This window comes from Citrus sinensis, chromosome 9 (assembly GCF_022201045.2).
Source record: "Citrus sinensis cultivar Valencia sweet orange chromosome 9, DVS_A1.0, whole genome shotgun sequence".
Taxonomy (NCBI): domain Eukaryota; kingdom Viridiplantae; phylum Streptophyta; class Magnoliopsida; order Sapindales; family Rutaceae; genus Citrus; species Citrus sinensis.
This window is the reverse complement of record NC_068564.1, coordinates 10,732,686-10,759,985: the sequence shown is the minus strand read 5'-3', so window position 1 is coordinate 10,759,985 and position 27,300 is coordinate 10,732,686. Positions and strand designations below refer to the sequence as shown.

Sequence of the window (27,300 nt, the reverse complement as noted above, 5' to 3'; positions counted from 1 at the left end):
ACTCTTGTCTAACACTATGGACTTGGGGACTTTTGGGTTTTTAAATTTATCCTTGGTTCAATTTTTAAATTTAAATTTGGGCACCTTTTAAATAAAAATTCTATTGGGTCTTATTTTTTAAATATCTTTTTATAAAATTCAGACCCAATTAATTTAATAAAATAAGCCCAAATTTATTTTCAAAAATTCTATAGTCAAATAAATTTTATTATTGATCTACCAAATTTTCATTTATATTTTTGAAATCTCAAAATGGGCTTGGGACCAATATAAATAAATTTAGACAAATAATTACTATTGGGCTTATCAAATTTCTATTTATATTATTCAATTGATAACCAGTAATGGGCTTAGATCCAATATAAATAAAAATTTGAATTTTTCTGCCCAAAACCCAAATACTTTGGCTGAACCATAAAATGATGAAACTGTGGGGTGCCATGGGATAGAAACCAAAAACCTTAAATCACATATTCTGTTGGACTTAAATGCAACAAAAGTCCAAACTTTGACATGAAAAATAAATTACTAAGACCATAGGGTCATTAATGCAAAGAACCAAAAGAAACCCTCCCTCTCTTTATGCTTTTTGCTGCCAATTCCAGAGGCAATTCGTGGCTGCTGTTTTTTCTGCTTCTTGCGGCATCAACCTGTTCTTTGTTTTCTTGAGCTCTTTGATATCAACTTCAAGGGCAAATGTCGGGGCGAAACGGAGAGGCGGCGGGTGCGTCAGGGAACCAGTTACTAGTGACGTCCCTTTATGTTGGTGATCTCGATTTCAGCGTAATCGATTCTCAGCTTTATGATTTGTTCAGCCTGGTCGGCCAAGTCATGTCGGTTACGATTTGTCGAGACCTGAGCACCAGGCGCTCTCTCGGCTACGCCTACGTTAACTACGGCGACCCTGCAGATGCGGCGAGGGCACTCGATGTTCTGAACTTCACTCCACTTAATAATAAGTCCATCAGAATCACGTGTTCTCATGGCGATCCTAGTATCCAAGAAAGCGGCCCTGCGACCATACTTATCGAGAATCTGGACAAGTTTGTTGATCACGAAGCATTATGTGATACATTTTCTGTTGGAGAAAAATCAGTTTTTCTATTTTTATAAAACCTTTTTAAGATCGCTCTCATATAATATATAAGAATTTGTAATCTAAAAATCATACCTTGAAAATCCGATTTAGCTTTTTCCGCTGAAGTGATTTATGCTCCGAGATTACGATCTGTCACCACCACGCCTGTTAGATCACGAACTGTCACCAATGATCTTCCAAGTGGCTACAAATCAAAAGCAACTAGCATGAAAAAAAAAAATTTCTCAACAATAGAGAGAAAATCTTTTTCTCTTATTTGTATAAAATGGCTACACTCTATTTCTTTTAGAGAAAATAAGCTTTTTTTATATCTCCCTTTAGTGAAAATCCTAGACTCCAAATAATGCAAATCAAAACTCACGTTGCTTACTTTTTTTATAGAGGACCACCATGTAAAATAACATAAGGCCCCTTACCCATAAGCTAATTAAATGAAGCCTCCCACTAAATGATATATTTAAGCTTTTGACCTAAATAGCTAGTTATCTTGCTTATTAATCCAGTAGTGGTGCAGTCAATTAAATGAGCTAACCCAGGGATCATTTGGGAACATACAATAGTGGCTATAATAATTAGCCTTGTAATTAAACTAGCCCAATTATTTAATTCCAAATCTACTCCACTAAAATATTGGAACTGACCTCCATAATTGTATGCTCGAATAATAATTCGTCCCAAGCCACATTGATGTCTTTACTGTATAATCCTTTGTACCACATCGTTAATTAAATCAACATCTTAACTGTCCAATCGATTTAATTACATCTTATTCCTTGATACTTACTGATTTTTTCTAATTATCATTTTCAACATACTAAATATGTTGACACACTCTGCCCAGAGAATTCTATGATCAAGTGCCGAAAACTCATCAAGAAATGTATTGTACAAATTCTATATTGTTAATCTATAGCTTCAATACTCATAAATTCTCCCACCAAGATACCGGGTAATTTAGACTACAAGTATGTGTCATGCCCATTGGTAACTCAAATAGAATAACAATTATAATCATAAAATCATAATTAACTCAAGATTAAGATTATAGTAAAATCAATGCCTATGAGATTTAATAAGTCTGACAGTTATTACAAAGTTAATTAAATCTCATATGTGATCCTGTTCAATGTAGTCGTACTACATCAATAAATTCATACATAATTAAGACAAATCATTCAATGAATTTATTACAGTCTATACCTAAATAAAATGTCCAACTTTATTTATCAACTGCGAACTAAATTTATTTAATCATAAGATAACTTGTATTTATGTCTTTTGTGAATCCACATGGTGATCACATAAATACATATAATATGATTAAATGGACTTTAATAAAAATATTAATGCAATTAAGATATTTGAATAAAATACCTCATTTATTTTATTAATCAAAAATTTTGTTTATTACAATTAAATAAACACATATGCTTTTAAAGAGCATATTTTCCCAACATTTTCTTCATGTGGGAACATTCTTTCTTGTGAGATAGCTACTGATGGTTCTGGCGAGTAATCTGCTCAAAACGCCACTGATGAGTTAAATGGCAAGCTTATTAATGATAAACAAGTGTTTGTTGAACACTTTCTGTAAAGCCCGCATTTTTTCTTCATTAATAATTACGGTAATTCTTGTTTCGATTAATAATTATGGTAGTTCTTGCTTTGATTGGCTAATTAGGAATTTAGAGAATGGTTCAAGACTTTCCTAATTTACTGAAGTCTTACGAAGAATTCCCTACAAATTATCTCTTTTTCTGATTCCCCTATAGAGACATCTTTTAGACATTCAAAAAAAATATAAATATGCGAATGCAAGTATATACTGGCTGGCTTATGAGCACTCTGCCCATACAAGCCAAAATGACGATGTTTAATAATTATAATAGTAATTATTATTATAATATTTATAATTACAATAATTATTATTTAATAATAAAATTAATAACTATAACAATAATTACTATTATTATAATTGTGTTTAAAATAATAAAAATATAAAATTTTAATTCAAAAAAATTAATTCACTCAAAAAATCATAATATTAAGCTCAATAATAGCTTAATAATTAAATGAATATGCATATGTTTCATTTTAAAATGTTTACTTATTAATTTGTTGAAGAACAAATGCATAATTTTAATTGGTAGCATTTTAGTAGCTTGAATCAATGCATTCTAATTCTAAAATAAAATAAATACATTAATGGAAGTACAATTCATTTTAATTTCAATCATTTTGATTCTAGTTTCATTTTAATTCGAACTCATTTCAATTTTGCGAAGTAAACGTACCATAAATCCAAATATAAGGCTCATAGGCATCCTCATTTCTCCCTTTACAATCTGATATCGATTTAGTCGAGCGCTATTGACTTGCTCAAGTACCAACTTAATCCATCTTAATTAGTGTAAAATATGTCCACTTTTGGCCTTTCGGCTGTTAAAGTTAAAAAAAAAGTAATTTATTTTTTAAATTAATCCTAATTTTGGTAGACTTCCGTTAAAATATTAGCTAACTTTCATCTTGATATTAAGATTTTCCTTCACATAATTTTTTTTTTATTAGGCTTATTTTGATGAACATTTATATTAATTTGAATAGCGCTGCAACACCACAACAATCAAAATAGTGTTATTGTTCGCTATATGAGACTGTAGCACACCAAAATGACACTCTTCATGTATAATATTGTCGTCAGTGCTACTCTAGTGTTATTTTTTTTCTATTTTGTAAAAGAACTTTTATTGGTTTATAAGATTAAGGGTGCGTTTGGGATTGAGGTGCTGTAGCTTTTAAGCTATAGTTACTGTGAAAAAAAAGCTGTAATTATGAAACAAAAGTTAATAATATATATTAAATATAAATTTTAAATAATAATTTTGATAAAATTATTAAAGATATAATAGATTTTGTATTATACAAGTGAAAAATCATATCAATATAGCTTAAAAGCTACAGCAGTTAGTGTTTACCAAACACTTTAGTGCTGTAGCTGCTGCCCAACTTCAATCCCAAACGCACCCTAAAACCTCTATAAATTGATAAGTTCAATTAAATAATAATTTTTTTTCCAATTTTGAGTTTGGATTTTATAAGATAATAATTTTTTTAAAATTCTTATTATACTATAGGACCCACTTATTATATAAATAAATAATTACCTAATTTCAAACTAAATCTTTATGATGTGTCTATGGAAAAATGCTTGCTGTCCCCATGAATCTTAACTAAAGCTCACCCAAGTATAAATTATTTTACATTATTTTTTTATGCAATTTTTTTCCTTTGCAGGGTTTAATCGGGGTTTATTTTTGGATGCATATCATTGCTCTATATCTATGTATTTTTGTAAAATAAATTTTTATTATTACTTTTTTTCTTAAAATTGATTTTGACCTAAAACTTATCGCTAACTTTCTATAATATGAAATTTAGGTGGTGTTATAATTTTGCAACAAGAAATCATTCAATGTCATTATTTTTATGAGTGTTTTTTCGCATGATATAAGCTCCATATCTCATATTTAACATAAAAAAATCAAAACTCTAAAATAATGTTATTACTACCATTCTAGTGCAACTAATTAATATTCAAATAAAACATAATATGCTCCAAATTAATGTGGTTCAAATTCTATAATCGTGACTATATTTTCTAGAAAAATGAATATTTTCATAAATGAATAATTTATTCATTTATTGATTAATTAATATTCACTAAATTAACAGATTTTCTATGGTTCTAAAATTATTAATTTATCGAGATAAAAATTAAAAAAATGAAAAACGAAAAACGAAAATAATCAATTAAATGAAAAACGAAAATAAAAATTAAAAAAATTGGATGACGATAATGCCACAGACTTTCGTCATTTTCAAGAAAATGCCCTTCTTCCCGCCTATTTAAGTGCCTCTCTGCTATTCGAAACCCATTTCTGGGTTAAATTTCACCTTTTTTATTTAAAAAAGTTATTTGTCAGGTAATTGTGAGGTAACCGTAGATGCATGAAAGTTCATTTGCAAATCTGATCCTAACACTCTCCAATTCTCCATATCCAGAACCGCAAAAATCAAAATCGCAGGTACTTTATTTTGATAAATCACTTTTATTTTGATTAATTAAGCTAAAAATTCTGTCCATATCACTTTAGCTTAAAACACGTTGATCTTTTTTTCCCTTATATTATAGATATCGATAGGCTGCTACTGACAAAATTAGCAATTTAGAGGTAAAGAATTGACAGTAGAAATAGCAGAGAGTGGAGGAACAGAAGAAGTCAGAGAGGGAAAGAGAGTTTTAAGGTAATGATTCCTGTTCCATTAAACAAGTGAAAAAACTCTTTATATAGCGTAAAATAACAACTCCTTCATAACTAAGACTCATAAAGACCAAACTAATTAATGGAAACACAATAAAGCACTCCTTAACAAAATAGGAAACAACATAGGAACATAATAAAGATCCTAATAGATATTTTAATAAATGAAAAGACAGTAACTCGTTATGTTATTACTTTTTTAACTCATTGTTTGGTTCCTGGCAGTTAGAGAATATTTGAAGTCCAGTAATGATACTAATCACTCGAAATCGGGAAGAAAAAGGTACACTTATAACTTATTAGTTCAGTTTCAATTTCAATTATTTGATAGATATTTGGGAATTTTGTTGGTTTATGGTGAATTGACTATGGCCATTTTGTATTTGCATTACTTGTATAGGGGAGGGGTATATCTTTGTGCTTGTTAATCCTAAAGATGCTGAAGATAGGTGTAGTAAATCCTACCTTCAGGTACTTCTTTCTAAATACAACTTGCAAATATAAATGGGCTTAACATGTTACATCGAGCATTCCATGCTTCCCATGAATATTTTGTAATAGGCTCTATATTTAATGAGAGGCTTTCTGCATCTTTCTCTTTTGCAAATATACTCAAGAGAGCTACCCGCAATGAATTATGCTGGAAAGCAGTCAATGTTCCCTGAAAAATGTGTGCTGAATGGGTACATTTATTTTCACCCTTGAATACATTTTTATGACAGCTCTAGTTCCAGAATAGCCACTAATCTTCATATTTTGAGCTAATAAGCTACTAGGTCAAGAAGATTGTGATCATGTCATTGTCAATCCTGCAGGAAACACTGTAAGCTGCTTTCGGAATCTAATCCCATGGAGGCGATGATGTGGTAGGCTTGATCAATTCTTTAAGTATCTTTTCCGTGTCTAGTTCTTCATAAGAAACAAGAGTTTATCGCTAATGGAAACTGCAAGTTATAACATAGCAGCAAGAAATCAACAAGAGTCACCTAATAAATCAGAGAACTCCCATCAGTTCAAAATACAGAGAATGAGAATTCCCCAAATGAGTCAATACACGAAAGCAATTCCTCTATATTTTTTAACTAGAATCCACAATTACCTGACAAGCATGTGCACTGAACAAACAGAGTAAAGTATCTTGCCTAATGAACTTTATCAGTTATATATGGGTTCTATACACCCCCTGATTAATCTACTCAATGTCCAAGGTGGTAAGCTTCTTGAACCTGGGAAAGATGTGCTTGTATAAAGAATATTGTAGGTGCATAGGATGTTTAGTTGCAGTTTGGTTCACCTTTTCTGAACAATATAAATGTCTACGTCCACCATTAAGTTCTGCATGGTTCAGCCAGCATTATCACTGTAGTTAATAAATTAGAGCACAAGAAGAAAGAAATTTAGGATGCTATTTTTCCAAGATTTCTTAGTAATTATTTCTCCTTTATCTCATTAACCAGGTTGTAGCAGCAATTATTTATCAAATTGTCCCTGCAGATACACGGTACGCAGAAGTCCCTCTTGCTGCTGTTAGTTCAATCTACCAACATAAGGTCGTTTCGCATTAGTGTTTCTTGTTCTGTTGCTTGATTTCATTCAAAGTGTCAATATTTACTATTTTAGTCTCTTAGAGCAAAACCATAGCCAATTTTTTTGTCTGATTTTGGCCATTTAGAGAATATTTTTGGGTACTAATAATTTTTTGCTTGGTTTCCTGTTATATGATGGGGACATTATATCAGCAACACACTCTCAGAGATGCATTATATGGAAGATTAATAAATGCCAAAAACTTGTTTACAAGAATGCAACATTTAGAACTTCTACAGAAGTTTCTTTGATTTGAAATCAGGCTGGGTGTGGGAACTTATCAATGTCTTGTAACTCAATGGATTTTATTCTTATTTTTTGATGTTTGAATCCCATATGTTTCTCATCCCCATTAGATGGCTTCACAAAATAATATATAGTTTATTACGGGATATTATTAGTGGGCGCTTATTCTTTTTCTCACTCCCATTAGTTATCATGTGGGGCAAATCCATAAAAGTTTGCTGTTAACAACTTGTTTATGTTATAAACTTAGGGTGTTGGTCAATTGTTGTACTTGAAATTAAGAAAGAGACTTCAGAGTGTTGGTATTCGCACTATATTCTGTTGGGGTGATAAATCGTAAACAGGTAAGTTTTGACTGGAATTTCTGTTGAGATAGGAATTGGATTATTAGTAGCTCCTTTTGTGTTACTAAAATTTTGAAAAAATATGAAACCGTTGGTAACAGAAATGGAAATAATTGATGTTAGTGAGAACTAAATTTTCTACTGTTTTTATTTTTGTTTTTAATCTTTTATAATACACTAAGCATTGTTATTGAGAAGGAGTTTTTTCTTTCTGAAAGTAGCTAGGCAATTGTCTGTTTGTCAAGAAATATCTATCATTTCAGAGAAATTGGTTATTTGATATTTGATGCCTGAGTCAGTTAATAATTGAAGCAAGTGCAGGATTTTGCATCAGTTGCAGAAGTAGACACAGAAGGTAGAGCTCACAGGCTGCCTTTAAGGCAGAAATTCAGAAAGTGTTATGCTTTCCTGGTGGTTCCACCCTTATGGTTTTTTATCATAACAAGAACACATCAGCTGATGCTGCAGTCTATCTGAAATTCTGTTTTCCAGTAAAGACCTGCGAGAAGTGTTCACTATTTGCTCTTAATTAGATCAACAGAGCCGGAAAGGGTTGTGATAGATGGGTGTTCAAGAGAAGGAGCCAAGTCAGGTGGTGAGTGTATCTTAGTATTTTGGTAATGCAAATTGCTTTTATGAAGAAGAAATTCCTGGGAACTTATATCAATGGGTGTCTTATATTTAATTGAAAAAGATTTCATTGCCAAGAGTAACTGTTGTAATCAAAATGAGCATAGATCTGTGAAGCCTTCAAAGGTACGAAAAGATGCTTCATGTTTCAGTATTTGGAGTACATGAACTTCATGTGGTTTTGAAATCTTTTGTCTTTCTTTCTTTTCTATGCAGTATCTAAGTGTCACATTTTACAATTTGTCTTCACAAGCAAATCTTCAGATGCTCTATGCTGCAGAGCTAACATTTTCTGTTTGTTGTTAACAGGTTTCCCTCCGAGCCTGGACACAGTGCATGACTCTGGGGATCTGGCTACTTTTGAGAAGGTGCACTGCAGTAACATGACAGTTGGTGCAGCCCAGATTGGAGCTGATACAGGTGCTAAGCACTGCTCTTTTTCACAAGGACAAAGATGAGGTGGGAGCCTGTAGCATCTTCACTGAAGTCAAAAGAAGTGAAAGGAAGCAATTGTGCTGACTGTCATTTAGATTCTAACCAGAGCTTAGCTTCAGAAGTGGTGAAATCGTTGGGCTTTCGGCATGTTAGCATTCACGGGAAATCACTGCTGGCAATCATGTAACTGTTGATTGCATGAGGAGTGATGCTAAAGAAGATAGGCCAGTAAGTATAACTTCAGTAGCTTTTGTCAGCAAAGAATTTCAGTCAAATGGAAAATTCCTTAGAATCACAATGATGAATATTGCAGATGATTCTAAGAAAGTACATCTCACAAAGGTACACCAATTTGATTTATTTTCCTTTGCACAAGGTGTATTTCGTTACTTGGGCATTCTTGTAGGGATCAAAGAAGTTATTACTGTGCAGTTGAGATTCTGACTAATATATGAATGCTTAGAAATATGGATCAATGAGTACTTTTCCATCTCCTATCCATCTTACTTTTCAGGAAATACTTACAAATTTTGATGCTTCCTAAATTAGGCTTCCAAAATGATTATCTCTAAAGGACAGCCTTGTTGTTTTGGCCTCTAGCAATTGAAGTAAGAGGTCTGGGGCAATTTCAAGGGGATGGCATTTAATTTGAGGGTGGAGAAGCCAAGTGAGTGCTTGTTAGCTAAAATATATAAAGCTTCCTTTTTTTTTTTTGGTGGGGGGGGGGGGGGGGGGGTGAAGCTTTCACCGAGATACACTGTCTTCTCTTTTGTTCAACCACAATTGGATAAAAGAAATTTAGTTTTGCATGGGTTTTGCTCAGTTGCATGAATAATCAACATTGAGTATACACCATGAAAGCTATTACTTGAAAATGTTCCAAAATTTTGCTTCATTAGTCTCCTAGGTGTTTGAAGAGAAATAACCAAAATCTATATCAAAAGTTTAACAATTGATTTAAGGATAAATAACCAATGTATAGTTTATCTCTACCCCCATCTGAGCCATAGCTTCTCTTCAAACAAACTAAGTGATTTTTTGTGACATTGATTCTAGCTATCAACTCAGTTTGATTAATTCATATTCTAATTTACTAGTTTTGATGATTATTTTATTATCTAGATATCCTTATGACTAGGGAGTGTTCCTAAAATTTGTATTAATTTGGACCTGTCTCTCGAATTAGTTTCTTTGCTTTGATATTTCCATTTTTGTTGTTTTCCGGTAAATTGATGCCATTATTTTGTGTGATTACAAAATTATGCTTTCTTCCCTAGATCTTCACATGAATGTCTGTTTGTTATTCATTAATGTCTCTGATATATGTAATTGAGAAGCTGAGAGGTGCTGTTACTTCTGATGGAATTACAAGCACACATGTTGTCACCGGAAAAGTGAGAAAAACTCTAAATTTCTTTAGGGCTCTCTGTTGAGGTTCAGTCATTGCTAAATCCTCAAATTGATACCTTAATTTTGTATATCTACTCACAGATTTATTGGTTTTATATTATTATTAAAAATATTGAGGCAATCACTCATAATGCAGAGCTTGGATTGTGTCACCCAGTTGGTTAAAAGAAAGCTTCAGAGAAGGCAGATTTGTGGGTTAGTTGAAAGGACTATTTAATTATATAATGAATGGAGAACTTCAAAGCACAGTAATTTCCCATTAACGTCCCATCTTGTTGTGCAGATGAATCATTCTACATGCTAAATGATGATGGTTATGTTTTAAAGTACAGAAGTGAGTTGAAAGATGCAGTTCTTAGAGCAAAGGCAAGACCAGGAGGCTTACTTAAAAGGATATAACATAATTATGGCAGCTTATGTTCAACCCCCTATCTAAACGCTATCTTCCATTGTCAGGCTGCTGGTGGAAATGTAAGTTCTATGTATCTCTATCACAATGTCTAAATATTGTGAGGGAAACCCACAAGCTTCTGTGAACAAATTGATTAGCACAAGCTTAATGTGTTGAAGATTGCATGGAAATAGACTATAGAAAGACAAATTTCTTAAATGTTGGATGTATTTTGGATGTGCTGCTCCTCAAGTGAGGTGGATCTGTTGCAAGTATTATAACAGAACTTCTCTGAACCTCTCTTTTCTCATTTTAATGTTGGATGTATTTTGGATGTGCTGCTCCTCAAGTGAGGTGGATCTGTTGCAAGTATTATAACAGAACTTCTCTGAACCTCTCTTTTCTCATTTTAATGCATGCTATATATACCAATTTGCTTCCCAGACAGTTTAAGCTCTTTTTGCTTGAGCTTTATTAATCATTACAATACAGTTATTCATTTTCCCCTTTCGGGTTCTGTATGTTAATACTCAATTTACTTCCCAGTGGTTATCTTGTTGAAAAAGAGTCGTGAAATCAAAGTTACCGCAGGGTCCGTAGCACTCCTGAATCGTTTAAAAAATAAAAAATAAGGAAAGAAAGGGCACAGATTTTTATTTCATGGTAAATTGAAACATACTTAACATTATAGTTGTTTCCAATTGCCTGACCTCCTCTACTCTATAAATCAAACCGGAGAGAAAAAGAAAGAAAAAAAAAAGAGAAAAAAGCAGGACATCAATTCCTATGAAGAGGGGCCGCGTCCACAGTTACAGCAAGGCCCTCCTATTAAACCAGAAAATTTTTCCTGTGCCCAAGCACCCTCATTTGCATGCACGTACCCTGGTAACAAACTGTCATCAGGAAGCATAAAATTGTTGCCAATCTCACTCGGCAAAAAATTGTTGTCTGGAAGCATAACATTGTCGCCAATGTTGCCATTCTCACCACCATTGATCTGATGGTTTTGACTCGGAGGAAACAAACAACTCTCTTGTCTCCCAAAAGCATTATTATTATTACTACTACTACTAACATAATCACTCATTAAAAGATTGTTGCCATAAACTTGAGGCCAAATCGGTGGTGCTGCAAATTGTTGATTTTTTTGCTCCTCAATTATCGCCAATTCAATTGTCTCCCTCATACTCGCGAACTTCGATTCCACTTTATTATACACAACCCCCAGTTCCTCCACCGATGATGCTTCGTCTATTTTCGTTTCCAAGATTGAAAACATCTTTTCAACAAACGCTTTCTTCTTCTCCATCAACTTCTGCTTCTTACTCTCAAACAACTCCAGAAGGTCGAGCCTCTGTTCGGCTTTCTTCATCAGTACCGGCATCTCTCTCAGTTCCTTATACTTGTTGATCATGTCGTTGACTTTTGTCTTGTCCTCCGGCCACGTCTCGACTTTCCCGTCTGGCCCGTAACAGACGAGACAAACCATTACGTCGCATAGTGTCTCTAGCTCGTGAGCTTTGTTCTTCAGTGTCTCTTTTCTCTTCTCGAAATTGCCCTGTCGTGAATTCCCGCCGTGCTCCTCGATGAGCTTCACGGATCTTTTTCTTTTAACTTGTGTTGTTTCTGCGTCCATTGGATTCATTCAAGAACTGAGATTAATTCAAGAAACAACGATGATTGAGTGCAGCTTTGATATTTATAAATAGGTAGGGGGCGCTATGTTTCTTTCCCTAACAGACACGGGAAATCTTTGTGAGATTTTTTTCTTCCTATTTTCTTTCAATAATAAGGAATCTTGTATTAGCGGTGCAGTTGTTTCTGCCCTTCCACAGAAAATTAAAAAATAAAATAAAATAAAATAATTCAACTTCCTCCGTCGAACTCCGTCCGGTTCCGTTCGGATCTCCGACGAATTTATCTCTATTTTACTCCTCCTCTCCCGTCGTATCTCCGAAAAATTCGAAAAGAAAAAAACTAGAATTTTGAGTGTAGTTTTTTTTTCCTTAGAATTCCAGTTTTAGGGGAAAAAAAAAAAAAAGATTTTGTCGTTGGGTCGGTCGGTAGCTTTTCTCAGCTTGAAGCCATGGGATATATAGTTTGTTTTCATTTTTGTCGGGATATTTTGTTTGCCAAAGGAACCAGACTCTAGGGCAGCTAATGGGTAACCTTTATCTTGTAATAGGTTATTTGAGGATATTCAACTGTTAGTTTGATATAATCTATAGGGGAGCTTGTACATGAACTATATTACATTTACCTAGCAAGTTATAATTTGTCTTTGTGTTTTCTTAGCATGGGGAATGCCATTCTTCTTCGTTTTTTTCTGCTATCTCTTGCTTTTTGCTTATTTATTTCATGAAGTTCATATGATTATGTGACTCAAGACTCCAGAGCATCGCTTTCACTCCGAGCTGCTAGAAATTCTGCACCAAGTAATGGCGTCATTTCTCAAGCATTCTTTCTTGTAAGATAGCATAAGATAGCTACCGATGGTTCTGGCCAGTCCAAAGGCTATGGTCTTGTGCAATTTGACAATGAAGAATCTGCTCAAAGTGCGATTTAAAAGTTCAATGGCATATGCTTATTAATGATAAACAGGTGCTCGTTGGACGCTTTCTTCGTAAGCAGGAAAGGGAAACTGCACGAATAAAACAAAATTCAATAATATATTTGTCAAAAACCTCACTGAGTCAACTACAGATGAAGATTTGAAGAAAATTTTTGGTGAATATGGAACAATTACCAGTGCAGTAGTGATGAGGGATGGAGATGGAAAATCCAAGTGTTTTGGATTTGTGAATTTTGAAAATGCAGATGATGCTGCCAAAACTGTTGATGCTCTTAATAGAGACAGAGAGTGGTATGTTGGAAAAGCTCAGATAATATCTGGAAGAGAAAAAGAGCTTTAAGGGCGATTTGAGCAAGCCATGAAGGAAACTGTATACAAATTCCAAGGTTTGGACCTGTATATCAAGAACTTGAATGATAGTATTAACGATGAAAAATTAGAAGAGTTAGGGTGCGTTTGGTAATATTTTTTATTTAGTGTTTTTTACTCTTACTTTAGAGAAAGAGACTGATGTTTTTGTCGTGATGTTTTTTAAATAAAAATTTGTTTGATAATGTGTTTTCAAAACAATATATGAAAATAATAACAGTAAAAATACGTTTGGTTGTTTATCTTAAAAAATATATATGTTTGGTTGTTTATCTAAAAATATAGAATTTTTATAGAATATTTTATAAAATAATTTTCTTCAATTTATTTATACATTTTATATTTTATATTAGAATTTTAATCAAAATAAAGTCAAATTTCATACAAGAATGATAACTTTTAGAAAACTCTCTTATATTTTATTAAGTTTAAGAAATTAAAATAAAATGAAAAATAAAATAATAAATGTAGAATTAATTAGCATATAACAAAATAAAAATTTATACTAAAATTATATTTATTATAGACATTTAAGTAGTTCATTTGTGCTAATTATATTTTATAGCACAAAATATAATGAACAAAAGAGTACAAAATATTTGTATCCAAAACATGTCTAAATTTCTACATCTAATCCTTTCAACATGAAAGGCGTCACCTAGGGATGGCAATGGGCACCGCCCGCAGCGGGTTTGCCATTACCAAACCCAAACCCGCACAAAATTTAAATTACCAAACCCACCCGCAACCCGCAGCGGGTTTTAATTTTTTTTAAAAAACCCACCCGCAGCGGGTTTTAACAATTACCAAACCCGCAATGGTATCCAGCGGATTTTTTGCGGGTTTCCGTATTTAAAATCACAAATATTTAATATATAAATTTATAATAATAACCTCAAGTTCCATATAACATATTCAATTTTATATTTAAACAATGTAAATGAAAAATTAAAATTTCCACATCAATTCAACACAAATTCTCAAATTTAAGTATAAATTATACAAATCTATTTAAAAAACACAAACTAATATCTAAAAATAATAATTACATTTCATATTATCATTTAAAACAAGATCAAAGAGAATATATTTTATTCACCACCATAAGCACCCATCTAACACAATGCCTAAAATAATAATTAAGATTAATATTTTCAAATACTAATTCGAAGGGAAATGCCTTTAGTTTTCTTTAGGTTATGACTTTAGAATAAGAGATGAGCCATATACACACATACACAACTTTGAGCCTTTGGCTATTTGGTAATTTGATTAATTACATTATTTTCTTTATATATTTTTATATTTAAATTAAATTAAAAATATTTGAAAAAAATTATTGCGGGTTTGGTGGATATCCATGCGAGTATCCACCGGGTATAAGGTTAATACCAAACCCACCCGCATCCATATGCGGGTTTTAATTTATAATACTAAACCCGCCCGCAACGGATAAAATTACCCGCAACGGACGGGTTTTGGCGGGTGGGTTTGGGCGGGTTTGCGGGTACAATTGCCATCCCTAGCGTCACCTACAAATAAACCAAAAAAAAAAAGTAGCTATAGAATATTCAAAATAATGCCACCATTATTTATTCTTACTAGGTAAAAATTACCAAAAAAAAAAAAGAGGGCTCTTCATCTTATATTTGATATAAAAGAAAATCATACAAAATTTCAATACACAATAAACAAAACCACAAATTCAAAAAAAAAAAAAAAGCACCTGGATACTGTTACTTGATATAGTGAAGAAGAAGAAGATAAAGTGTAATTGTAAATGTGATGTAACTGTAAAAGTGATTGCTTTTATGAAAAAAAAGATAAGGTGAAAATAAAATTTAATAAATAAGAGTGGTGGACCTAGAATAATTTTTTATCTTATTTTTTTTATATTATTCTCCAGTAACTCAAAAAGACCAAATTGACATTCTTAATTTGTCTTTACAAAAGTTAGAAAGTGAAAATATTTTGTGCTTCATTTTTTTTATTGTTTATCAAAAGATGACTTAACCAAACGTGTTTTTTATTTTCTGTTTTTGGAAAATAAAAAACACCCATCAAGAAAACGTTAACAAACGCCCCCTTATTTTCTAAATTTGGCACAAATTACTTCATTCAAGGTTATGCGTGATCTTAGTGGAATTAGAAAAGGCGCTGGATTTGTGGTGTTTTCAACTCCTGAGGAAGCAACTAGAGATCTTGCAGAGATGAACAGTAAAATGATCGTTAGCAAGCCTCTTTATGTTGTTTTTGCTTAGCAGAAAAAAGTGAGGGCTAGGCTGCAAGCTTAGTTTTTCTCAAATGAGAACAGTAGCTATAGCTCCCTCGGTTCCTCCTCGTATGCCAATGTACCCACACGGTGCTCCAGGCATAGGGCAACAGTTTCTGTACGGCCAAGCACAGCACCAGCAATAATTCCTCCTCAAGCTGGATTTGGTTACCAGCAGCAACTTGTTCTTGGAATGAGTCCTGGTGGCGCACCAATGCCGAACTTCTTTGTTCCAGTGGTCTTGCAAGGTCAGCAGGACCAGTGTCTTGGCGGGCGACGTGGTGCAGGACCTGTGCAACAGACGCAGCAGCCACTCCCTATGACGCAGCAGCAGATGCTTCCCAGGGCTCATGTCTATCGGTGCCCACTTGGCCGTAATATGCAAGATGTTCCAATGCAAGGTGTTGCTGGCTGTATGCTTCCTATTCCCTTTGACATGGGTGCTGGCATGCCTAGGCGAGATGCATCTGTTAGACAACCTACGCCGATTACGCCTTTGTCTACTGCCCTTGCAAATGCATCACCAGAACAGCGAAGGACGTTGCCGGGTGAAAGTTTATATCCTCTAATAGAGCAGCTGGAGCGAGATGCAGCGGCTGAAAAGGTAACAGGAATGCTTTTGGAGATGCACCAGACAGAGGTTTTGCATCTTCTTGAGTCACCGGAGGCTTTGAAGGCGAAAGTAGCTGAGGCCATGGAGGTTTTGAGGAGTGTTGCTCAGCAGCAGGCTAATAATCCAGCAGATCAACTGGCTTCATTGTCCCTGAATGATAACCTATTTTTCTTGAGCATCTTGCGGTCATTGAACAAGTTTGGGTTAGTTGTGGTTTCAAACAATTAAAGTCTTCGTTTTTGGCATGGATGACGTAGGTGTTTATGTAGTTTGATCCTGGATATGCTGTCAATTTGTTTTGTAGGATTCTTAGTAGCTGCTGGGCCGCATGATTTGCTTTGTTGACTGTTTAATTTTTTATTAAGGGAGATTATTACTGCACCATCTCTTTTTTTATCTTATATTTATCTAATCATTAAAAAATTTTAACATATTTTCTGTACCATCTTTTTTTTAAAAATTTGTATTAACTAGCCACTTTTTAACTAACACCGTTAAATAATTTAAATGAAATTATAATTTTACCCTTAAATAAATTAAAATACCATTTTATTTTACAAAAACTTTGAAAAATAAAAAAAATTATAATTATAAAAATACCCCTAAATTTAACAAAAAAATAAATGCCAACCAAAGGTGCTTAGCTGATTTTTATTTAATTTAGATTTTGTAAAATTTTAATAATTATTTTTATTAAAAAATTATAATTTTGCAAAATTTTAATAAAAATGACTGAATTTATTTATTAAAAATTATAGTTTTGCAAACTTTTATTAAAATAACTGAATTTATTTATTAAAAATAAATCCCAAAATTTTAATAATTTAGGGGATTTTTATTAAATCTCAAAATTTTATAATTATTTTTATAATTATAATTTTTATTTAGATTTTTATTAAAAATAAAAATTCTAATTTTGGGATTTTATTTTTATTAAATTTAGGGATATTTTTATAATTATAATTTTCTTATTTTTTAAAGTTTTTATAAAATAAAATGATTTTTTAATTTATTTAGGGGTAAAATTGTCATTTCATTTAAATTATTTAACGGTGTTAGTTAAAAAGTGGCTAGTTGATACAAATTTTAAAAAAAATGTGGTGTAGAGAACATATTAAAAATTTTTGGTGGTTGGATGAACATAAGGCAAAAAAGAGGTGGTGTAGTGATAATTTCCCTTTTATTAAATTTTACAATTTATTCTTTGTATGAAGAACGTCAGCGCCCTTTAATTGCATTTATATTGAAAAATAAAAAAACCTTATTTATGTAAAATGTATATATATCTCACATGCGATATAATTTTATTTTTCATTATTTTTCAAAAATGTTTTTTTAATTTGAAAAGTCACAATTAATATTTTATATATTCAATTAATTCTTTAAAATTGTTTGTCATGAAAGTAATAATTTAAATGCAAACAATCATTAAGTCTTATAAATGTGAAATTATTCATCTTTAGATGTTTTCAATTGATAAAATCAAACAACTTAACAATGATATTGAGATATTTAAAAAAGAAAAAATAAAATAAAAACAATGTCTTTTCGATATACATATGGAAATATATAGTGCTAGGCTTACGGATGGGTTCTACCCATAGGTCATAACAGTTGGTATTAAAACAATCATCTCTCTCTTTTAATTTTTATTTTGCTTATTATAAATTTTATTATTATTATTAAAATAATTCGAATTTAAAAAGCAATCCTATAAGCTAAAGCAAAATTCTTGCAATAAATATAGCAACTAAATTAAGAAACAACACAATAGAAAAACAAATTAAATAAAATTTTAACCCACTGCAAATAGTTTTTTAAAGATTTTCAAACTATTTCCTGCACCCAAAATTTATACATACAATAATTTGGGGGTTGATTAAAACTATAAAATTGATTTCACCTACCATTTTAACCCTACTAAGAAGTGTTGCAGAATATACTTGAGCAAAGTGTTTAAACACAATGTATGTAGCTGCAAGAGCATCTGCTATCTCAGCAGAATCATCAAAACTTGATTTTTCATGTAATATTCATTTTTTAAAAAAGGCTTTTTTTACTTTTTCTTTTAATTTCTTATTTAGAAATTAAATAATAAAATTTTAAAGAGAGGAATACAAATATTAAGAGAGAAAAGAGTGAGAAAGTGATTAGAAATTGAAAGATTTATAAATAAAAAGGGTTTCAATATAATTTTGGAGGGCTGCCGATAAGCGAACTCTTCTACATTAGGACCTACTTACTATATAAATAAATAATTACCTAATTTCAAACTAAATCCTTGTAATGAATCTATGGGAAAATACTTGTCGTCCCCAAAAATGAACCATGACTGAATCTCATCTAAGTGTAATTCATTTTACTTTTTTTTTACCAATGCGGGATTTAATTGGGGTTTATTTTTTGTGTGTATATCATTATTCTATATCTACGTATTTTTGTAAAACATGTTTTTATTATTGCTTATGTTTTCTTAAAATTGATTTTGAATTAAATCTTATTTCTAACTTTTTCTAATGTGAAATTCAGGTGGTGTTATAATTTTGCAACAAAAAAATCATTCAATGTCATTACCGTTATGAGTACTTTTTTTGCGTCATACAAGCTTTATATATCATATTTAACGTAAAATAAAAACTCTAAAATAATATTATTAGTACCAATATGATGCAACTGATTAATAATCAAATGAAACATACCAAATTAAGGTAGTTGAAATTCTATAATTGTGAAAATATTTTCTAAAATAAGGGATATTTTTATTCATTTATTGATTATTTAATATTCGCTAAATTAATAAATTTTTTGTGGTTTTCAAGTTATTAATTTTTCGAAATTTTGACTGTAACTACTTTATTTATTTTATTTTGCATAATCAATTTGAATACAAAACGAAAATAGAAAAAAAAAATTGGATGACGATAATGCCACAGACTTTTATCATATTCACGAAAATGTCCTCCGTCCCGCCCATTTAAGCGCCCCTCTGCTATTCGAAAACCCCCCAAAAAGAAACCATGGCGCCAAAAAAGACATCGCATGTGTCTCAATCTCCAATTCCAATCGGTGGGCACTCCGAAAACCCTAAAAATTAAATCTTCTAGTTTCCCCATTTCCAGGTCAATTTTTCACTTTTTTCTGTAAAAAAAAATTTGGCAGGTAATTGTGAGGTCACCGTAGAAGCAAAAAAGTTCACTTGCGAATCTGATCCTAACACTCTCCAAATCTCCATATCCAGAACCGCAAAAATCAAAATCGCAGGTACTTAATTTGATAAATAAGTTTTACTTTGATTTAATTAAGTTACAATTTCAATCCATATCACTCTAGCTTAAAACACATTTATCTTCTTTTTTTTCTCTATATATTGATGTTTTAATAAATGAAACGACAGTAACTCCTTATGTTATTACTTTTTTACTCATCGTTTGGTTCCTGGCAGTTAGAGAAGATTTGAAGTCCAGTAATGATACTACTCACTCGAAATCGGAAGAAAAAGGTACACTTATAACCCATTAATTCAGTTTCAATTTCAATTATTTGATAGATATTTGGGAATTTTGTTGATTTGTGGTGAATTAACTATGGCGCTTTTGTATTTGCAATACTCGTTGTAATTGTATAGGGGAGGAGTATATCTTTGTGCTTGTTAATCCTAAGGATGCCGAAGATAGCTGTAGTAAATCCTACCTTCAGGTACTTCTATTTATATACAACTTGCAAGCATACATGGGCTTAACGTGTTACATCGAGCATTCCATATTTCCCATGAATATTTCATAATGGGCTCTACATTTAATGAGAGGGTTTCTGTGTCTTCCTCTTTTGAATTTGATATATTATGTATAGTGATGATGTTCTTTTCGATTTATCATATTTCCTTTTACCCTTATGTGTATGTAGCCTATTGAATAGTTCTCTTCAGAAGATATATTGCTTATAAGTAGCCGTTACTTGTTTTCCAGGATGTCTTGCAAATATACTCAAGAGAGCTACCTACAATGAATTATGCTGCAAATACTGGGAAGCGGTCAATGTTCCTTGAAAAATGTGTACTGAATGGGTATATTTATTTTCACTCTCTTGAATAGATTTTTATGACAGCTCTGTTCCAGAATAGCCATTAATCCTCATATTTTGAGCTAATAAGTTACTAGGGTGGAAAGTTGTGATCATGTTATTGTTAATCCTGCAGGAAATACTGTACGTTGCTTCTGAAATCCAGTTTCATGGATGATGATGATGTGGTAGGCTTGATAAGTTCTTCCGTAGTCTTTTCAGTGTCTAGTTCTGCTAATGTTTTCGTTCTTATAAGAAACAAGAGTTTATTGCTAAATAGAAGCTGCAAGTTATAAGATAACAGCAAGAAATCAACAAGAATCGCATAATATATCGAAGAACTCCCATCAGTTCAAATTACAGAAAAAGCGCCCTCCCTATATGAGTCAATACTGGAAAGCAATTCCTCTATAGTTTTTAACTAGAATCCACAATTATCTTACAAGCATGTGCACTGAACAAACTCAGTAGAGTATCTTGCCCATGGAATTTTATCAGTTATATATGAGTTCTATACACCTCCTGATTAATCTACACTCAATGTCCAAGGTGGCAAGTTTATTGAACCTGGGAAAGGTGTGCTCAATCTAAAGAATATCGTACGTGCATATATTTTAGTTGCAGCTTGTTTTGCCTTTTCTGAGCAATATTAATGTCTACGTCCACCATTAAGTTCTGCATGGTTCAGCCAGCATTATGACTGTAGCTAATAAATTAGAGCAATAGAAGAAAGAAATTTAGGTAACTATTTTACCGAGATTTGTTAGTAATTATTTCTCCTTTATCTCGTTAACCAGGTTGTAGCAGCAATTACTTATCAAATTGTCCCTGCAGATACACAATATGCCGAGGTCCCTCTTGCTGCTGTTAGTTCAATCTACCAACATAAGGTTGTTTCGCATTAATGTTTCTGGTTCTGTTGCTTGACTTCATTCAAAGTGTCGATATTTTCTATTTTAATCTCTTAAAGCAAAACCATAGCCAATTTTGTTGTCGGATTATGGTCATTTAAAGAATATTTTTAGGTACTAATTTTTGCTTGGTTTCCTGTTATATGATGGAGACATTATATCAGCAAAACACTCTCAGAGATGCAATATATGTAAGATTAATAGATATCAGAAACTGGTTTACAAGAATACAAGATATTAGAACTTTTAAGAAGTTTCTTTGATTTGAAACCAGCCTGGGTCTGGGAACTTATCAATATCTTGTAACTCAATGGATTTTATTTTTATTTTTTGATGTTTGAATCCCATATGTTTCTCATCCCCATTAGGTGGCTTAACAAAATAATATAAAGTTTATTACAGGATATTATTAGTGGTCACTTATTCTTTTTCTCACTCCCATTAGTTTATTATGTGGGGCAAATTTGTAAAAGTTTGCTCTTAACAACCTGTTTATGTTATAAATTTAGGGTGTTGGTCGATTGTTGTACTTGGAATTGAGAAAGAGACTTCAGAGTGTTGGTATTCGAACTATATTCTGTTGGGGTGATAAGGAATCTGAAGGTTTTTGGCATAAACAGGTAAGTTTTGAGTGGAATTTCTCTTGAGATAGGAATTGAATTATTATTAGTTCTTTTGTGTTTCGAAAATCCTGAATAAAATTGAAATCACAGATAACAGAAATGGAAACAATTGATGTTAGTTTTTAATAATACACTAAACATTGTTATTGAGAAGGAGTTTTTTTTTCTTTCTGAAGTTATTCTTTCTGAAAGTAGCTGCGTAATTGTTTGTTTGTTAAGAAATGTCTATCATTTCACAGAAATTGGTTATTTGATATTTGATGCTTGAGACAGTTAATAATTGAAGCAAGTGCAGGGTTTTGCATCAGTAGCAGAGGTAGACACAAAAGGTAGAGCTCGCAGGCTACCTATTAAGGCAGATATTCGTAAAGCGTTATGCTTTCCTGGTGGTTCCACCCTTATGGTTTCTCATCTTGACAAGGACACATCAGCTGACACTGCAGTCTCTCTAAAATTCTGTTTTCCAGTAAAGCCTTGTGAGAAGTCTTCACTAGTTACTGTTAATAGATCACTAGAGGCTGAAAGGTTGGTGATGAATGGGTGTTCAAGAGACGGAGCCAAGTCAAGTGGTAAGTAGATCTTAGTATTTTGGTAATACAAATTGCTTTTTTAAAGAAGAAATTCCTGGGAACTTATATCAACGGGTGTCTTGTATTGGAATCGCAATAGAAAAAGGTTTCATTGCCGAGAGTGATTGTTGTAATAAAAAATGAGCATAGATCTGTGAAGCCTTCAAAGGTAATAAAAGTAGTTTATGTTTCAGTAAGTACATGAACTTCATGTGGTTTTGAAATCCTTTATCTTTCTCTCTTTTCTACGTGTTATCTAAGCGCCACTTTTGTCAGTTTGTCTTCGCAAGCAAATCTTCAGACGCTCTACACTGCAGAGCTAACATTTTCTGTTTGTTGTTAACAGGTTGCTCTCGGAGCCTAGAGCCAGTGCATGGCTCTGGGGAACTGGCTGCTTTTGAGAATGTGCACTGCAGTAACATGACGGTTGGTGCAGCTCAGATTGGAACTGATACAGGTGCTAAGCACTGTTCTTGTTCACAAGGGACAAAAAGGAGGTGGGAAGCCTCGACATCTTCATTGAAGTCGAAAAAAGTGAAAGGAAGCAGTTGTGCTGACTGTCATTTAGATTCTGACAGGAGCTTAGCTTCAGCAGGCGGTGAAACCGTTGGGCTTTCAGGATGTAAACCTTTACGGGAAATCACTCCTAGCAATCATGTGACTGTTGATTGCACAGGGAATGATGCTAAAGAAGATAGGCCAGTATGTACAACTTCAGCAGCTTTTATCAGCAAAGAATTTCAGTCAAATGGAAAATGCTTTAGAATCATGTTGATGAATATTGCGGATGACTCTAAGAAAGTACATCTCACGAAGGTACATGAATCTGACTTATTTTCTTTGCACAAAGTGTATTTTGTTGCTTGGGTATTCTTGTGGGGATCCAAGAAGTAATTACCGTATGGTTGAGATTCTTACTAATATACTAGTGCTTAGAAATATGGACCAGTGAGGATTTTTCAATCTCCTATCTTTCTTGACTTTACAGGAAATTCTTACAAATTTTGATGCTTCCCTAAATTAGGCCTCCAAAATTTATTATCCCTGAAGGATAGCCCAGTTGTTTAAGTTCCAATTTTTTAAATTTTTTTTCTTTTAATGTGTGTTTCCTGTTGTGGGGGGGGGGGGGGGGGTTCAGTGGGAGAGGGGGAGGAGGTTGAGGATGATGTACTGTGCTAAACTTTCACTGAATTGCATTGTCTTCCCTTTTGCTCCACCATAATTGGATAAGAGAAATTAGTTTTGCGTGGTTTTTACTCAGTTATATGAATAATCAGTATTGAGTTTATTAAAGTTATTACTTGAAAACATTCCAAAAATTTGCTTGACAAGTTTTTAAAGAGAAATAACCAAATTCTATATCAAAATTTCAACAATTGATTAAGGATAAATAACCAATGTCTAGTTTATCTCTGCCCCCATCTGAGCCATAGTTTCTCTTCAAACCTAGTGATTTTTTTGTGACATTGATTCTAGCTATCAACTCAGTTTGTTCAATTCATATACTAGTTTACTAATTTTAATTATTGTTTTAGTATCTGGATATCTTTGCGGCTAGGGAATGTTCCTAAAATTTGTATTAATTTGGATCTATCTCTCAAATTAGTTTCTTTGCTTTGATATTTCCTTTCTTGTTGTTTCTCAGTAAATTGATGTCAATGTTTTGTGATTACAAAAATTTTGATTTCTTCCCTAGATCTTTGCATGAATGTCTGTTTGTTATTCATTAATGTTTCTGATATAGGTAATCGAAGACCTAGGAGGTGCTGTTACTTCTGATGGAAGTACAAGCACACATGTTGTAACAGGAAAAGTGAGAAAAACTCTGAATTTCTTGACAGCTCTCTGTTCAGGGTCAGTCATTGCTGAATCCTCAAAATCTTACTCAATTTTGTATAAGGACTCATAAAATTACTGGTTTTATATTGTTATTTACAATATTGAGGCAATGGCTCATAATGCAGAGCTTGGATCGTGTCACCCAATTGGTTAAAAGAAAGCTTCAGAGAAGGCAGATTTGTGGGTTAGTTGAAAGGACTATTTAATTATATAATGAATGGAGTACTTCAAAGCACTGTAATTTCCCATTAAGTTCCCATCTTGTTGTGCAGATGAATCATCCTACATGTTAAATGATGATGATTATGTGTTGAAGTACAGAAGTGAGTTAAAAGATTCAGTTCTTAGAGCAAAGGCAAGACCAGGAGGTTTACTTAGAGGATATAATATAATCATGGCAGCTCATATTCAACCCCCTATCAAAACTCTGTCTGCCATTGTCAGGTCTGCTGGTGGAAATGTAAGTTCTAAGTACCTCTGACACAATGTCTAAATTTTGTGAGGGAAACCTACAAGCTTCTATGAACAAATTAATTTTCATTCTAGACTTTTTTTTTTCATGATTAGCACAAGCTTAATGTCTTTAAGATTGCATGGAGATAAAACTATAGAAAGACAAACTTCTTAATATTGGATGTATTTTGGATGTGCTGCTCGTCAAGTGAGGTGGATCTGTTGCAAGTATTATAACAGAACTTCTCTGAACCTCTCTTTTCTCATCTTATTGCATGCTATAGACCAATTTGCTTCCTAGAGGTTTAAGCTCTTTTTGCTTGAGCTTTATTAATCATTACAATAAATTTATTTATTTTCCACTTTTGGGTCTTTATATTAATACTTAATTTGCTTTTCAGAGGTTTTAAGTCTTTTTGGTTGAGCTTTATTAATCATAACAATACAGTTTTTTATTATCCTCTTTCAGGTTCTTTATGTTATACTCATTTTTTCAATGCAGCGTAAGAACTTGTAGTTTTTCTTGCATACATACATACAAGAGTGCTTTGATAGTCATCTCAAACTGTCTTTGGTGCTCTCTTAATATAAATCAAGTTCATCATTTTCGTGCTTTCGGTTGCATGGATGTTCCTAGCCATTTCTAAATACAGAAAAGCTATTACAGCAAAACTTTGCTTCTAGAAATTAAAAATATTGATTTTTCAATATTTTTGTTTTATTTTAACATGTTAAAACACTGAGTGTGACAGCGCAGCTGCCCCAAATGCACCTGCTGTCCTCTTCATATGAGTTGAACTTTGATCGTCCACAAAGAGTGGGAAGTTCTAGTTACAGAGCTGATAGTAGCTCAATTCATGATTAGTAACACTGATAACAATTAAAGTTCAACGGCTTATCATAGTGATATCATCACAGCTGCAATATGAGGTTTGTGTCATTCATACCATCTTTAGTATCAACTAACCATGTCATTAATTCAGGTCATTTCGAAGTTGGACAATGTAAAGGAAACATCAGAAACAATTTTTATTGCTTGTGAAGAAGACATGGAAGAGGCGTTATCAGCGGCGACGAAAGGAATATGGACGTTCAGCAGTGAGTGGCTGATGAATTGTATCATGAAGCAAGAGCTTGACTTGAAGCACTCCCAGTTTGCAGAGTCATTGTGAACTGACGGTGTATATTATGTTCAGCTTGAAAATGCTAAATTTTGTAATATTTATTATTCATGTTTTTGCTGTTCTGAGAACTCAGTTAAGTACATAAGTTTCTGAATTGAGGGTGTTAAGGCACCCAGTTCTATTGCAGAGATCAGTGTACCAACAGGTATAAAACATTGAAGTTCTTCAACCATAAAGGGATTCACATAATTATTCAATAAATCACTAAGAAACAGATGCAGCTCTAATGATAAAACAGAAAAGATAAGCCAAAACTGATAGCATTGTTCATCTAGTGACTGCCACATAAGATCTTCCCCATTGTGAACTCGAGAAGCAAGAAAATAATAATCTTCGACCACCAATGAATATTCCAGCCCACGTTCAGGCTATACATGGTGGTAATGATGCAACTTGTATAATAACACTTTTCCTGCAGCATTTTCCACAGCCATAAAACCTCCACCAGGACCGAAATCCAAACATCGAGGATATTGCAGATTCCTATTCGGAGGAGGCCAGTTAGAGAAAACATTATATGATGGAACGTGTATCAGCTTCAAACTGTTCTTCTTCACGGTAGAACAAATAGCCAATATTTGTGCACCATTATTAAATTTCATAAAATCCACTTTGGTGGTCCGATTTTCAATGGCCTTGATTGCTTTTCTCTTAGGCCATTTCCAATGCATAACACCATTTTGGTGTAACACCAACACCAAAAATGTACATCTTTCACACCAAATTACTATTTCATCTCCAACCCATTTACACCAAATTTTACACCGAAAAGAATATTCTTCTTTTTATTCCTTTAATTCTCAAGAATTAATTCAATTAACACAATAAATATTACTATTAATATAGATAATTAAGTAACAAGTAATTTTATATCGATTAACAAAAAAATATAAAAAATTATTAAATTTACATTTAATTAACTAAATTAGTATATTATGAAAATTAAACATTACATTAATATAGAAAATACAATAACAATAATAAGTGCATTATGAAAATTAAACATTACATTAATATATAAAAATACAATAACAATAAATAACAACAATAATATAGAAAAATACAATACAATAACAATAATACTCTAGTTATTCGAATTACAAAATTCATCCCATAAATGATCAACTAGTGCATTTCGGAGTGCAATGTGAGCCTCTTTATCCTTGATTTGTTTATGTCGAGCAAAAAATTCTTGAAATCTAGTATTCTCATCTACGCTCATATCAACGGTTGGTATTAGGGCTTGCATCCAATCATTAATTGTTGCATTAACATCACGTTCATCTTCGATTATCATATTGTGCATAATAATGCAAGCAAATTAAGATTTAAGATTATCATATTGGAGATGGTCACATATCGTGAAGAAAAC

At 32.5% G+C, this 27,300-nt stretch overlaps 2 protein-coding genes and 1 pseudogene across 6 annotated transcripts; 2 read left to right on the top strand and 1 right to left on the bottom strand.

Moving 5' to 3' along the window:
* Positions 1–558: 558 nt before the first annotated feature.
* LOC112495816 (polyadenylate-binding protein 2-like) lies at positions 559–16,597 on the top strand (annotated as a pseudogene).
* Positions 5,026–26,129, top strand: LOC102626757 (uncharacterized). 5 transcript variants are annotated; one of them, XM_052433758.1, is made up of 14 exons: positions 5,026–5,184; positions 5,292–5,404; positions 19,733–19,789; positions 19,916–19,986; positions 20,256–20,353; positions 20,486–20,537; positions 21,147–21,239; positions 21,770–21,880; positions 22,179–22,452; positions 22,799–23,268; positions 24,197–24,306; positions 24,417–24,475; positions 24,564–24,751; positions 25,728–26,129. In XM_052433758.1, exons 5-14 carry the CDS (start codon positions 20,292–20,294, stop codon positions 25,914–25,916), a joined length of 1,608 nt encoding a protein of 535 aa, XP_052289718.1. In that variant the 5' UTR covers positions 5,026–5,184; positions 5,292–5,404; positions 19,733–19,789; positions 19,916–19,986; positions 20,256–20,291; the 3' UTR covers positions 25,917–26,129. The 5 variants fall into 5 exon arrangements, with proteins under 5 accessions (XP_052289718.1, XP_052289720.1, XP_015389802.2 ...); XM_052433760.1 differs by having other exon boundaries at positions 5,028–5,184; positions 5,330–5,404; XM_015534316.3 differs by lacking the exons at positions 5,026–5,184; positions 5,292–5,404 and adding exons at positions 19,288–19,356; positions 19,450–19,551 and having other exon boundaries at positions 22,823–23,268.
* Positions 11,103–12,435, bottom strand: LOC102627228 (agamous-like MADS-box protein AGL103). Its single transcript, XM_052433761.1, has one exon. The coding sequence runs from the start codon at positions 12,107–12,109 to the stop codon at positions 11,249–11,251; it is 861 nt and encodes a 286-aa protein (XP_052289721.1). The 5' UTR covers positions 12,110–12,435; the 3' UTR covers positions 11,103–11,248.
* Positions 26,130–27,300: the final 1,171 nt, after the last annotated feature.